Below are 15,323 nucleotides of genomic sequence, written 5' to 3'. Positions count from 1 at the left end.
AAGTCCATTGCTTCTTTCCACCCAGTAGATGCTTCCCACTCTACCCCCAGCAATTAGGGTCACTCTCCTTTCTCTAGATCATTCCGCCTTGCACTTCATAGTCCAAAATTGAACTGTCACTTTTCACCCCCTTCTTTGGTTTCTAGAGGCACAAGGTTCTTCCTGTAAAAGTGCCCCAACCTGCAGCATCTCAATTTCCGGGTAAACTTTTCATAGGTCTCTGAACCTGGACTGTGCTGAGGTTTCCTGCATCGTGTCTCTAGAATGTTCTAGTTAACCATTTCATTGTTTTGGGTTGAGGGCCCCCTCTTGGCCTCTGTGAGCTGAGCCGTTAGCTCACGACTACATTATACATTCTTTCTCTCTAGAACTGATTTTGGTAGCCTGATTCCTATATTTCAAGTCTGTTTTTCTTTCTGGTTGTCTGAGGATTCCAATCTCTGCTTGCTTCTTCTTCTTAGGACTTCTAAATTTCCATCAGCTTCAGTAGGGGTCCTTACACTGGCTTCCCGTGATATAGACTTGTGTTAAAACCTTTGTTCCTATAGACGCCAAGGGGAGAAGGGGGTGGGTGGTGGTGGTGGTGTGATGAATTGGGCGATTGGGATTGACATGTATACACTAATATGTATAAAACAGATAACTGATAAGAACCTGCTGTATAAAAAATAAAATTCAAAAAAAACCCCTTTTTTCAACTCTATAGCTGTTAAAAAGTAGATACATAATGATGGAACAATGGCCAAGAAATGCTGTTTACTGGAAAACAAGTGGAAGAATAGTTAGGTCTAGTGTTTGTCCCATTGTTGAGGAATAAAAACTTTGTATATACTTCCTGAGTATGTCTAGAACACACCTGGGAGGAAGCAAAGGCATTGGTAATGGTTCCCATGGAAAGGTACCTACGGGAATTTGAGGGACAGAGAAGGAGATATTTATTCTTTCTATTAGCATCATATTCTTTGAATCTGTCTTTCCTTTTTTTCTTTCCATCTTTCTTTCCTTCCTTCTTTCTTTCTTTAAGAGCATATGTTTATTTTATAATACAGTCATTTCTTGGTACCCATGGGGGACTGGTTCCAGGGCCCCTCGTGGATACCAAAATCTGGGGATATTCAAGTCCCATATATAAAATGGCTTAGTATTTGCATATAGTGTACACACATCCTCCCATGTACTTTAAATCATCTGATACCTAACACAATGTAAATGCTATGCAAATAGTTGTTAGTACAATGTAAATGCTATGTAAATAATTGCCAGCATATGGCAAAATTAAGGTTTGCTTTTTAGAACTTTCTGGAATTCTTTTTCCTAAATATTTTCAATCCATATTTGGTTGAATCTTTGGATTTGGAATCCTTGGATACAGAGGGCTGACTAATCAATTAAAATAAAGATAATTTGAAATCTTCAGGCCTTAGCCTTATTCTAACACATGGTAAGTTAGATGGCAAGTCACCATTTATGTTTGATCACAGTACCTCCTTTGCTAGAAGTTTCTATCCATAGGTAGTGTGGATTGTTACTGCTTTAACATAGAACAGTTTTCTCTGTGATTGGCACCAGAAAAAAAAAAGTTTGTGTGGTTAGAGTTTTCTGACACATCTAAATATCTATTAAATTGCTAAGTATAATAGGGTTTTTCCAGAAATAGATTGGTTATATAAAATGGAAACCTTCCTCCTATTTTGCAGAAATGAGTAAGCCAATAAATGGTGACCCTATAATCTTAAAGTAGGGTTGTTCTCAGAAAAGCAGTTCTGTTTTTAATGGAGTAATTTTCATTTGACCCTTTCATATGATATTAATGCTGAAATTATATCTTACAGATGAGAAAACCTGCAGATGAAAAATTAGAGAAATTTTGGATTGATTTCAACCTAGGAACTCAGAGTGTAACTTTTCATATAAACAATCCTGAGGTAATCATGTTCGATTCCTGTTTAGACCTAAGTGCGTAGAGAGTGTTCATATCCAAGTATGTGTTATGTGCTCATGAATTTCACTTATTTTTTCCAAGAGCGCTTTATGGGACTCAGTAAGACTTTTGAAGGAAGCAGCGATTAATTTCAGCGTAATAGGTAAGATGTTAATTCTAAACTACCCCGCATTTAGTCCTGAGTATTGTTTCTGTTTACAGTTGCAGTGTATGTTTAGTTAATTCCCGAGCAGACTTTTGCTTGCACTTGATGTGGAGGGGAGGTGGTGAGTGCTGTGGACAGAAGGCTGTGCTCAGGGCAAAAGATTAGTGAGTCCTCCACTCTGTAACTTTGGGGTTCCCTGACTTGCCTGGTTTTCCCGTTGTAAAAATGATTATGGTTCCTCAACAAACTGAAAATAGCATCACCATATGATCCAGCAGTTTCACTTCTGGATATATATCCAGAAGAATCAAAAGCAGGACTCGAAGAGATTTGCATACCAAAGTTCACTGCAGCCTTTTCACAAGAGTCGAGAGGTAGAAGCAGGGACTTGGCCTGGTGGCGCAGTGGTTAAGACTCCACACTCCCAATGGAGGGGGCCTGGGTTCCATCCCTGGTCAGGGAACTAGATCCCACATGCATGCCACAACTAAGAGTTCGCATGCCGCAACTAAGGAGCCCACGAGCCACAACTAAGGAGACTGCCTGCTGCAACTAAGACCTGGCGCAACCAAAAAAAAAAAAAAAAGGTAGAAGCACCCCAAGTGTCCATCGACGGATGAATGGATAAAGCAAATGTGATCTGTACCTACAATGGACTATTCTTTAGCTTTAAAAAGGAAGGGCATTCTGACACTTGCTACAACATAGATGAACTTTGAGGACATCATGCTAAGTGGAAAAAGCTAGTCACAAAAAGACAAATACTGTATGATTCCACTTACATGAGGTATCTAAGGTAGTCAAATTGATGGAGACAGAAAGTAGAATGGTGGTTAGTTACCAGAGGCTGCAGGGAAGGGGGAATGGGGAGTGGTTAGTGGGTACAGAGTTTCAGATTTGCAAGATGAAAAGGTTCTGGAGATCTCTTGTACAGCAATGTGAATATACTTAGCACTACTGAACTCCACACTTAACATTTACCTTGTTCACCATTTTTATGTTTTGTACCACAATATTTTTTTTGTAATTTTATTTTTTTATTTTATTTAAAATAAATTTATTTATTTTATTTATTTATTTTTGGCTGCATTGGGTCTTTGTTGCTATGTGCAGGCTTTCTCTAGTTGTGGCGAGCAGGGGCTGCTCTTCGTTGCGGTGCGCGGGCTTCTCATTGCGGTGGCTTCTCTTGTTGTGGAGCACAGGCTCTAGGCACGCGGGCTTCAGTAGTTGTGGCCTGGACCAGGGCTCAAACCCGTGTCCCCTGCATTGGTAGGAGGATTCTTAACCACTGTGCCACCAGGGAAGTCCTGTACCACCGTTTTAAAAAATGGTTATAGTACCTGCCCTCCCTTTCCCACATATTTATACTAATAATTGGGTATGTAAAAACTATTTAAATATCAGCCCTCTGACTCCCCCTTCTTTTTTAAAAAAATAATTAATTTTTACTTTTGGCTGCATTGGGTCTTTGTTGCTGCAGGCAGGCTTCTTGTGGTGGCTTCTCGTTGCAGAGCACGGGCTCGGCGTGCGGACTTCAGTAGTTGTGGCTTGCTGGCTTCAGTAGTTGTGGCTCGTGGGCTCTAGAGTGCAGGTTCAGTAGTTGTGGCACATGGGCTTAGTTGCTCTGTGGCATGTGGGATCTTCCCAGACCAGGGATCGAATCCGTGTCGCCTGCATTGGCAGGCGGATTCTTAACCATTGCGCCACCAGGGAAGCCCTGACTCCCCCTTCTTAAATCTCCGTCATTCACCTTTCTTCTCCTCTTGGTAGGTAGAGTTGAGGGGCATGGAGTCAGGAGTGATCCTTTTCTGGGTGGGTAGAAGAAAGGTATTGGTCCAGTTCAGTATTTCAGATATAGTCACACTTGACCAGGATTCCTGAATTGGGTCTCTTAAAAAATGGATGGTTTGAAAGTAACTCAATACACAATCATTTTTTAAGTAACTGGCTTTACTAAAGAGTTAAAACTAAATACTATGCAATTATGTGGATTTTATACTTCTTTTCACAAAGGATTTAGGGCAGCTTGCATATTTACAACAAAATGATAGAAATGGAAAATTGGAACCACAAACAAGAATAAAAATGTCTATCACGAAGGTTGATCTGGCCACCATGGAGATTCAAATTTGGTGCTTAGCGCTTCCCTGGTGGCGCAGTGGTTAAGAATCCGCCTGCCAGTGCAGGGGACATGGGTTTGTGCCCTGGTCCGGGAAGATCCCACATGCCACAGAGCAACTAAGCCCGTATGCCACAACTACTGAGCCTGCACTCTAGAGCCCACAAGCCACAACTACTGAGCCCACCTGCCACAACTACTGAAGCCCACACACCTAGAGCCTGTGCTCCACAATGAGAAGCCCGTGCACTGCAACGAAGAGTAGCCCCCCTCTCCGCAACTAGAGAAAGCCTGTGTGTAGCAATGAAGGCCCATGCAGCCAAGAAGAAAATAAATTTAAAGAAAATAAAATAAAATTGTACAGTTAAAAAAAAAAACAAATTTGGTGCTTAGCTTCCTGAAAGCTAGGGTGAAAAGTATAATGGATAACATGATTCTCATCATACAAGCCCTGGAAAGAACAAATCCATCCTTCCTGGCCTTGAACTCTTAACTGAAGGTTCTCCCATGGGACTACTTAGGATAAGGTAATCCTTCCTCAGCCCTGAGCGTTCCTTGCTGGAATTTCTTGTGTACATAAGTTAACTTTGGTGTTTTGTTAAAGGGTAATTTTTGAAAAGGTAAAATCATGATGCACATACAAATATAAAATAAATGTGGGTAAAAGATTTCATTAATTAATGAGCAAATTAATAAGATGTAATAACCAGGAGAATACAAAGAATCCCAGATATAAGCAATGCTGAAATTAATTTACAAACAGATGTATGACTAGACTGTTGCATTTCACAGACACAATTAATTTGAATTTCTATGGACAAGAGTCACTTGCGTTATTATTTTTAATTTCTCCTGTTACATACTAGAAAAAGAGGGAAATTTGGGCTAGATTAGGCAGTAAAGGAAGTGGCAGAAGAGGAGGAGAGCCTTTCACCGTGAAGCTCTGGGAGAATGAAGGTACAGTGAAGACTGTCCACACTTCAGATGCTAATTGCAAGTCTCAGGTTAACACCTGTACTTCTGACCAACTGGCTACCAATCAGAGGTTCCCACAAGCTCCTCCTTGGGTTTGAAACTTGCTATAATGGTTCACAGAACTCTGGGAAACACGCATTTACATTTACCATTTTATTATAAAGGGTATAATAAAGGATACAGCTGAACAGCCAGATGAAGAGAATACCCAGGGCAAGATCCAGAAGGATCCCAAGTGCAAGGGCTTTTGTTTCTGAGGAGTTGGGGTGCATTGCCCTCCTGGAACGTTTGTGTTCACCAACCCAGAAGCTCTCTGAACTCTGTAGCTTGGGGGTTTTTATGGAAGCTTTATCATGTAGGCATTATGGAATATTAACTCAATCGCTGGCCCTTCTCCCCTCCCTGAAGGTTGGGGAGCTGGAAGTTCCAACCCTCTAACCATACCTTGGTCTTGCTGGCGACCAGTCCCCGTCCTTTTTTTTTTTTTTTTTCTTTTCTAGAAATATCATTGATATGTAAGCAAAACTTTTTTTTAAATTTAATTTTATTTTTTATACAGTAGGTTCTTATCAGTAATCAATTTTATGCACATCAGTGTGTACATGTCAACCCCAATCTCCCAATTCATCCCACCCCCACCCCCCCGCCGCTTCCCCACCGGGTGTCCATACGTTTGTTCTCTACATCTGTGTCTCGATTTTTGCCCTACAAACTGGTTCATCTGTACCATTTTTCTAGGTTCCACATATATGCGTTAATATATGATATTTGTTTTTCTTTTTCGACTTAACTTCACTCTGTATGAGAGTCTCTAGATCCATCCACAACTCTACAAATGACCCAATTTTGTTCTTTTTTATGGCTGAGTAATATTCCCTTGTATATATGTACCACATCTTCTTTATCCATTAGTCTGTCTGTGGTCATTCAGGTTGCTTCCATGACCTGGCTATTGTAAATAGTGCTGCAGTGAACACTGGGGTGCATGTGTCTTTTTGAATTACGGTTTTCTCTGGGTATATTCCCAGTAGTGGGATTGCTGGGTCATATGGTAATTCTATTTGTAGTTTTTTAAGGAACCTCCATACTGTTTTCCATAGTGGCTGTATCAATTTACATTCCCACCAACAGTGCAAGAGGGTTGCCTTTTCACCACACCCTCTCTAGCATTTGTTGTTTGTAGATTTTCTGATGATACCCATTCAAACTGGTGTGAGGTGATACCTCATTGTAGCTTTGATTTGCATTTCTCTAATGATTAGTGATGTCGAGCATTCTTTCATGTGTTTGTTGGCAATCTGTATATCTTCTTTGGAGAAATGTCTATTTAGGTCTTCTGCCCATTTTTGGATTGGGTTGTTTATTTTTTTAATATTGAGTTGCATGAGCTGTTTATATATTTTAGAGATTAATCCTTTGTCCATTGATTCATTTGCAAATATTTTCTCCCATTTTGAGGGTTGTCTTTCATCTTATTTATGGTTTCCTTTGCTATGCAAAAGCTTTTAAGTTTGATTAGGTCCCATTTGTTTATATTTGTTTTTATTTCCATTACTCTAGGATGTGGATCAAGAAAGATCTTGCTGTGATTTATGTCAAAGAGTGTTCTTATATTTTCCTCTAAGAGTTTTATAGTGTCCAGTCTTACATTTAGGTCTCTAATCCATTTTGGGTTTATTTTTGTGTATGGTGTTAGGGAATGTTCTAATTTCATTTTTTACATGTAGCTGTCCAGTTTTCCCAGCACCACTTATTGAAGAGACTGTCTTTTCTCCATTGTATATCCTTGCCTCCTTTGTCATAGATTAGTTGACCATAGGTGTGTGGGTTTATCTCTGGGCTTTCTGTCTTGTTCTATTGATCTATATTTCTGTTTTTGTGCCAGTACCATGTTGTCTTGATTATTGTAGCTTTGTAGTATAGTCTGAAGTCAGGGAGTCTGATTCCTCCAACTCCGATTTTTTCCCTCAAGACTGCTTTGGCTATTTGGGGTCTTTTTTGTCTCCATACAAATTTTAAGATTTTTTGTTCTAATTCTGTAAAAAAATGCCATTGGTAATTTGATAGGGATTGCATTGAATCTGTAGATTGCTTTGGGTAGTATAGTCATTTTCACAGTATTGATTCTTCCAATCCAAGAACATGGTATATCTCTCCATCTGTTGGTATCATCTTTAATTTCTTTCATCAGTGTCTTATAGTTTTTTGCATACAGGTCTTTTGTCTCCCTTGGTAGGTTTATTCCTAGGTATTTTATTCTTTTTGTTACAATGGTAAATGGGAGTGTTTCCTTAATTTCTCTTTCAGATTTTTCATCTTTAGTGTATAGGAATGCAAGAGATTTCTGTGCATTAATTTTGTATCCTGCTACTTTACCAAATTCATTGATTAGCTCTAGTAGTTTTCTGGTGGCATCTTTAGGAGTCTCTATGTATAGGAGCATGTCATCTGCAAACAGTGACAGTTGTACTTCTTCTTTTCCAGTTTGTATTCCTTTTATTTCTTTTTCTTCTCTGATTGCCGTGGCTAGGACTTCCAAAACTATGTTGAATAATAGTGGTGAGAGTGGATATCCTTGTCCTGTTCCTGATCTTAGAGGAAATTCTTTCAGTTTTTCACCATTGAGAATGATGTTTGCTGTGGGTTTGTCCTATATGGCCTTTATTATGTCGAGGTAGATTCCCTCTATGCCCACTTTCTGGAGAGTTTTTTTTTTTATCATAAATCGGTGTTGAATTTTGTCAAAAGTTTTTCTGCATCTATTGATATGATCATATGGTTTTTCTTTTCAATTTGTTAATATGGTTTATCACATTGATTGATTTGCATAAATTGAAGAATCCTTGCATTCCTGGAATAAACCCCACTTGATCATGTTGTATGATCCTTTTAATGTGTTGTTGGATTCTGTGTGCTAGTATTTTGTTGAGGATTTTTGCATCTATATTCATGAGTGATATTGGTCTGTAATTTTCTTTTTTTGTAGTATCTTTGTCTGGTTTTGGTATCAGGGTGATGGTGGCCTCATAGAATGAGTTTGGGAGTGTTCCTTCCTCTGCAACTTTTTGGAAGCATTTGAGAAGGATGGGTGTTAGCTCTTCTCTAAATGTTTGATAGAATTCACCTGTGAAGCCATCTGGTCCTGGGCTTTTGTTTGTTGGAAGATTTTTAATCACAGTTTCAATTTCATTACTTGTGATCGATCTGTTCATATTTTCTATTTCTTCCTGGTTCAGTCTTGGAAGGTTATACCTTTCTAAGAATTTGTCCATTTCTTCCAGGTTGTCCATTTTATTGGCATAGAGTTGCTTATAGTAGTCCTTTAGGATGCTTTGTATTTCTGCAGTGTCAGTTGTTACTTCTCCTTTTTCATTTCTAATTTTCTTGATTTGAGTCCTCTCCCTCTTGATGAGTCTGGCTAAAGGTTTCTCAATTTGTTTGTCTTCTCAAAGAACCAGCTTTTAGTTTTATTGATGTTTGCTATTGTTTTCTTTGTTTCTATTTCATTTATTTCTGCTCTGATCTTTATGATTTCTTTCCTTCTGCTAACTTTGGGGGTTTTTTTGTTCTCTTTTTCTAGTTCCTTTAGGTGTAAGGTTAGCTTGTTTATTTGAGATTTTTCTTGTTTCTTGAGGTAGACTTGTATAGCTATAAACTTCCCTCTTAGAACTGCTTTTGCCATATCCCATAGGTTTTGGATTGTTGTGTTTTCATTGTCATTTGTCTCTAGGTATTTTTTTATTTTCTCTTTGAGTTTGTCAGTGATCTCTTGGTTACTTAGTAACATATTGTTTAGCCTCCATGTGTTTGTGTTTTTTATGCTTTTTCCCCTGTAATTGATTTCTAATCTTATAGTGTTGTGGTCAGAAAAGATGCTTGATATGATTTCAGTCTTCTTAAATTTATTGAGGCTTGATTTGTGACGCAAGATGTGATCTATCCTGGAGAATGTTCCATGTGCACTTGAGAAGAAAGTGTAATCTGCTGTTTTGGGATGGAATGTCCTATAAATATCAATTAAATATATCTGGTCTATTATGTCATTTAAAGCTTGTGTTTCCTTATTAATTTTCTGTTTGGATGATCTGTCCATTGGTGTAAGTGAGGTGTTAAAGTCCCCCAGTGTTATTGTGTTACTGTCGATTTCCTCTTTTATAGCTGTTAGCAGTTGCCTTGTGCATTGAGGTGCTCCTGTGTTGGGTGCATATATATTTATAATTGTTATATCTTCTTCTTGGATTGATCCCTTGATCATTATGTAGTGTCCTTCCTTGTCTCTTGTAACATTCTTTATTTTAAAGTCTATTTTATCTGATATGAGTATTGCTACTACAGCTTTCTTTTGATTTTCATTTGCATGGAATATCTTTTTCCATCCCCTCATTTTCAGTCTGTATGTGTCCCTAGGTCTGAAGTGGGTCTCTTGTAGACAGCATATATATGAGTCTTGTTTTTGTATCCATTCAGCAAGCCTGTGTCTTTTGGTTGGAGCATTTAATCCATTCATGTTTAAGTAATTATTGATATGTATGTTCCTATTACCATTTTCTTAATTGTTTTGGGTTTGTTTTTGTACATCCTTCTCTTCTCTTGTGTTTCCCACTTAGAGAAGTTCCTTTAGCATTTGTTGTAGAGCTGGTTTGGTGGTGCTGAATTCTCTTAGCTTTTGCTTGTCTGTAAAGCTTTTGATTTCTCCATCGAATCTGAATGAGATCCTTGCTGGGTAGAGTAATCTTGGTTGTAGGTTCTTCCCTTTCATCACTTTAAGTATATCATGCCACTCCCTTCTGGTTGTAGTTTCTGCTGAGAAATCAGCTGTTAACTTTATGGGAGTTCCCTTGTATATTATTTTTCATTTTTCCCTTGCTGCTTTCAGTAATGTCTTTAATTTTTGCCAATTTGATTACTATGTGTCTTGGCATGTTTCTCCTTGGGTTTATCCTGTATGGGACTCGCTGCGCTTGCTGGACTTGAGTGGCTATTTCCTTTCCCATGTTAAGGAAGTTTTCAACTATAATCTCTTCAAATATTTTCTCTGGTCCTTTCTCTCTCTCTTGTCCTTCTGGGACTCCTATAATGCGAATGTTGTTGCATTTAATGTTGTCCCAGAGGTCTCTTAGGCTGACTTCATTTCTTTTCATTCTTTTTTCTTTATTCTGTTCCACAGCAGTGAATTCCACCATTCTGTCTTTCAGGTCACTTATCCGTTCTTCTGCCTCAGTTATTCTGCTATTGATTCCTTCTAGTGTAGTTTTCATTTCAGTTATTGTACTGTTCATCTCTGTTTGTTTGTTCTTTAATTCTTCTAGGTCTTTGTTAAACGTTTCTTGCATCTTCTTGATCTTTGCCTCCATTCTTTTTCCAAGGTCCTGGATCATCTTCACTATCATTATTCTGAATTCTTTTTCTGGAAGTTTTCCCTTCTCCACTTCATTTAGTTGTTTTTCTGGGGTTTTATCTTGTTCCTTCATCTGGTACATAGCTCTCTGCCTTTTCATCTTGTCTATCTTTCTGTGAATGTGGTTATTGTTCCACAGGCTGCAGGACTGTAGTTCTTCTTGCTTTTGCTGTCTGCCCTCTGGTGGATGAGGCTATCTAATAGGCTTGTGCAAGTTTTTGACCAGTCCCCATCCTTAAGTCCTCCAACCCCCAGTCCTCTAACCTCCAGTCACCTCATTAACTTATAAAACACTCATCACCCCGGGCATTCCAAGGGCCTTAGAAGCTCTCGTGTCAGGAACCAGGGTCAAAGGCCAAATATTAGAACAAAAGATGCTCCTAGCACCCCATCACTTAAAATGCATTTCAGAAGCTCTGTGTCAGGAACCAAGGCCAAGATCAAATATATATTTCTTATGGTGTCACAGATGGGAAGAAGCACAAACGAGCAGTTATACAGTCACAAAATTGGAAAGATAGCATACGTTGAGTTGGAGGTGTCTCCTATCTGTAGTAAAGGAAAGGGGTTTATAAACATCTTACTAGAAATATAAATTAAATATAATCATAAGAGTAACTTAATTTATATAGTCATTACCTGTTACTATTCACTTAAGATATGCAAAGTATCATTGGTGTTTATTCTGAAGTCAATATTTTATAAAGACTTCCATGGATTTTCTGACTGTGGTACCCCTAACATTACATATTTTAAGTTTCTGAATCTGAACTTTGCTGTTGAGGTGGTTTTCAGCAACCAACTTGCCAAAGTTAATATTCTACACTTCATAAATATATCACATTTTGGGGAGACTTTAAAATTCATAAAGTGCCTCACAGTAGCAGGAGGAAGTAGGTGTGATGTTTTAGTTTTATAGCCAAGGCAACTGAGGCTTGTGTAGCAAACACTACAAGCAAGACTTGCCTTTTGCGAGCCGAGCCCTTCCTGCTAAGGGGTTGACAATGTTTTAGGAGCCTGTTGAGGGCAGCCCTCGGGCTATTTCTTCTTGCCCTTGTACGTTTGCATCGAGCCCCACAGCCCAACTAGCTATTTACATTTTCAGACCTTGTTTAGAATTACTTTTGCTGCAGGGATCTAGAGACTTTCTCTGCAGTGACTGAACGTCCAGTAAGATCAGCATTTGGGGGATTGTTGAACTTTACTAGAGGCCAGCACTGTTGTATAGAAATAGGATCTGAACCATATATTTAATTAAAAATTTTCTAGTAGCCTCATTAAAAAGTTTTTTTTCAAGTAGACTAATTTTAATAATATATATTTATTTCACTCAGTATGTCCAAAATATTAAAAGTTTAACATGTAATCAATATGAACAATTAATGAGATATTTTACCTTCTCTTTTTTGGTACTATGTCTTCACAAACTAGTGTGTATTTTATGCTTATAATGCAAATCGTGTTGTACTAGCCACATTTCGAGTACCACTGGCCACAGATCTAGACCCAGGTGTGTCTCTTTTTTCCTCTTTTCTTTCTCATCAATTTGTGACCCTGAGCTTTGCCTGCTCTTTCATGGGTTTTACTCTTTCACCCCTGCTGCTTCCAACACAGCTTGTACTTACTGTGGCTTATTCTTGGGCTCGCTATGAATTGTGGTCTAAACTATTTTCTCTTTTAAAACCAATTACTATTTGTCAGTAAAGGGCTGATGTCCTGGTCAGAGGCCCTCAAGGAAACTGTTGTCTGAGAATTAGGCCTCTCTGGAGAATGTCTCCATTTCTTTTCTTTAAGTGGAGTCTGTTGAGATGAGTGTGGATTATTCCAGTTTGTATATTGAGAACAGTGGATTTTATTTTGAATTTTAGAAATGAGTGGGATCTGAGAGAGACAGAAAGAATGAGAATGAATGTCATGCTTAATATATTGAGAAGTAAAATACCTGTTACAGATGATAGCTTTGTATTCACAAATGTTCTTTAAAAAATGGATTGAATTTTAGAAGACAAAATATCTCATTTGCTATGCTGCTAAGTTACTTCTATCTCTGCTAGATTAACTGCTTAAACATATTGTGTGTGTGTGTAAAAATATACATGTGCATCTAATAAAAATAATTTCAGAGTAACTTTATTAAAATAATTTCAACTTCTCATTGCAGAAGAATCTGGACAGTGAACAAATATCCCAGTGCAGTTATTTAAAATTATAAAATTTAAAAATATAACCTTTCAGTATGTTGATTTACATTGGTATACTTTATTTTTGCTAGAAACTGAGATGAAGATGCTCAAAATTTACCTGAAGAAGCCTATTAATATCAGAAACAAAGAAGTGATGAAAATAGAAATTCATTTTGAATTGCAATTCAACATAGCACAAGCTTCCATTAAAGCTTTAGGAGATGACAAACAGGTGGCATGTTTAATTCTTCTTGATTATTTATCAGTAAATATGTTTTAGTATGTTTTCATGTCTCCTACATTTCCATGTTGGGGTTTTTAAAATCGAGATATAATTGACCTAAAACATATTAGTGTCAGGTGTAAATCATAATGATTCCATTTTTGTATATATTGTGAAAAAATCACCACAATGAGACTAGTTGACAACTATCACCATTGTTAGAAGTTTTTTTTGTGTGTGAACAAAATAAATTTAGAGAATTTAGTCTCTCAGCAACTTTCAAATATTCAATATAGTATTAACTATAGTCACCATGTTGTACCTTACATCCCCATGACATATTCATTTTATAACAGGAAGTTTGTACCTTTTGACCCCCTTCACCCATTTCACCTGCCCTCAACCCCTCCTCTGGAACCACCAATCTGCTCTCTGTATCTATGAACTTGTTTTTGTTGTTGTTTTTAAGATTCCACATACAAGTGAGGTCATACGGTATTTGTCATTCTCTGTCTGACTTATTTCACTTTTTATAATGCCCCCAAGTTCCACCCATGTTGTTGCAAATGGCAGGATTTGCTTCTTTTTTATGGCTGAATAATACGCTGTTTTAAATATAGACAGATAGATACACACACATATATATGTGAATCCAGCTAAATGTTTGTCAATTTTGTTTGTATTTTCAAAGAACCAGCTCTTAGTTTCATTGATCTTTTCTATTGTTTTTTTAGTGTCTTTTGTTTATTTCCATTCTGTTCTTCATTTGCTTCCTTCTACTAACTTTGGGTTCATTTATTTTTCTTTCTAGTTCCTTGAGGTGTAAAGATATGTTGTTTATTTGAGTTCTTTCTTTTCTTTATTATTATTATTGTTTTGGTCACTCTGCACAGCATGCGGAATCTTAGTTCCCCAACCAGGGATCGAACTTGTGCCCCCTGTATTGGAAGCACAGAGTCTTAACCACTGGACCACCAGGGAAGTCCTTCTTTTCTTTTCTGATGTGAGCATTTATCACTATGGACTTCCCTCTTAGAACTGCTTTTGCTGCACCTCATAAGTTTTGGTATGTTGCATTTCCATTTTCATTTGCCAAAAGGTTTTTTTTTAATCTCTTTTTTGATTTCTTCATTGACCCATTGGTTTTTCAGAAGCGTGTTATTTAATCTCCATGTATTCGTGAGTTTTCCAGTTTTCTTCTTGTAATTGATTTCTAGTTTCATACCACTGTAGTTGGTAAAGATGCTTGATATGATTTCAGTCTTCTTAAATTTATTAAGACTTGTTTCGTAACCTAATATATGATCTATCCTGGATTCCATATGTGCTTGAGAAGAATGTGTATTCTGTTGCTTCCGGGTAGAATGTTATGTATATGTTAAGTCCATTGGATCTAACGTGTCATTTAAGGCTGATGTTTCCACATTGATTTTCCATCTGAGTGATGTATCCATTGATGTAAGTGGCGTATTAAACTCCCTTCCTATTATTGTATTGCTGTCTATGTCTCTTTAGGTCTGTTAATAATAAATTTTTAAAAGGATTACTGCTTTTAAAAATCATGTGATTTTTGGTTTGCATTTCAGGTGAGGCCTGACCAGACGAAAATCTCCTCAGACCTTTTTGGTGAGTTTGAGAAAGAAGACACTGAGATTCCTAGCAGCCACGAAAGAGAGACAGGTATATTGGGAAATAACAAAATTTCTTACCTGGATTCTGTAGAGAGGCAATGATAAAATATTACTTGAAAGAGGTCACTGAAAACCCGTGGTCATATAGGAGTAATTAATGTGTTATTATACCTTTGGAGAAAGAAAAGTTGCTGATTAAACCTTGAATTATTTTCTCCACCTGATACAGTCTGTCTTGGGGTCAATTGGAAATGACAAAAGAGAAATTATGATGGGGTGGCAGGAGGCAAGTGTGTAGGGCCCTGTCTACCCACGAAGCTGGCCCTGCACAGGTTACATATCTCTTATGAGTTAGACCCAAAAGCAGTTTTCCAAGGTGCCCATAGCAGGTCCTAATTACCAGCTCCTACCAAACGATGGTGATGTACTTGGAGTATGAATCTCATGAAGAGCATTTGGAGGGTGTATGCAGCATTGTGTATGGTTATTGTTACCATTCTTTATTGCTCTTTTCTTAATGTGTATAGACCAAGCAAAGGAATCTACCGAGCTGGCAGAGTTAACCAGTGCTGAAGATAACCAATGCCTAACAACTCTCCCCTTAAATAACCAGTCTGAGCCTACTGTGAGTACAGGGAACTGGGGACAAGATTCTGAACTGTATCCACCAGGATGCTGGCAGGTGGAAGCTGACTCTCTGGCTTGTG

At 37.9% G+C, this 15,323-nt stretch overlaps 1 protein-coding gene across 1 annotated transcript in view; it reads left to right on the top strand.

Annotated features, from left to right (window-relative positions):
* The window catches only part of SYCP2L (synaptonemal complex protein 2 like), a gene marked incomplete at both ends in the record, with an annotated part of 68,929 nt that overhangs the window by 11,601 nt on the left and 42,005 nt on the right, over positions 1-15,323 (top strand). Inside the window, 5 exons of the mRNA XM_082637753.1 lie at positions 1,833-1,925; positions 2,024-2,084; positions 12,852-12,994; positions 14,572-14,665; positions 15,144-15,241. Of these exons, the coding sequence (XP_082493879.1) occupies positions 1,833-1,925; positions 2,024-2,084; positions 12,852-12,994; positions 14,572-14,665; positions 15,144-15,241 (489 nt within the window). The remainder of the gene's footprint in view (positions 1-1,832; positions 1,926-2,023; positions 2,085-12,851; positions 12,995-14,571; positions 14,666-15,143; positions 15,242-15,323) is intronic.

The sequence above is a fragment of the Mesoplodon mirus genome, assembly GCF_964341445.2.
Source record: "Mesoplodon mirus genome assembly, chromosome: 12".
In the NCBI taxonomy this organism is placed as follows: domain Eukaryota; kingdom Metazoa; phylum Chordata; class Mammalia; order Artiodactyla; family Ziphiidae; genus Mesoplodon; species Mesoplodon mirus.
This window is presented reverse-complemented; position numbering and strand designations above follow the sequence as displayed.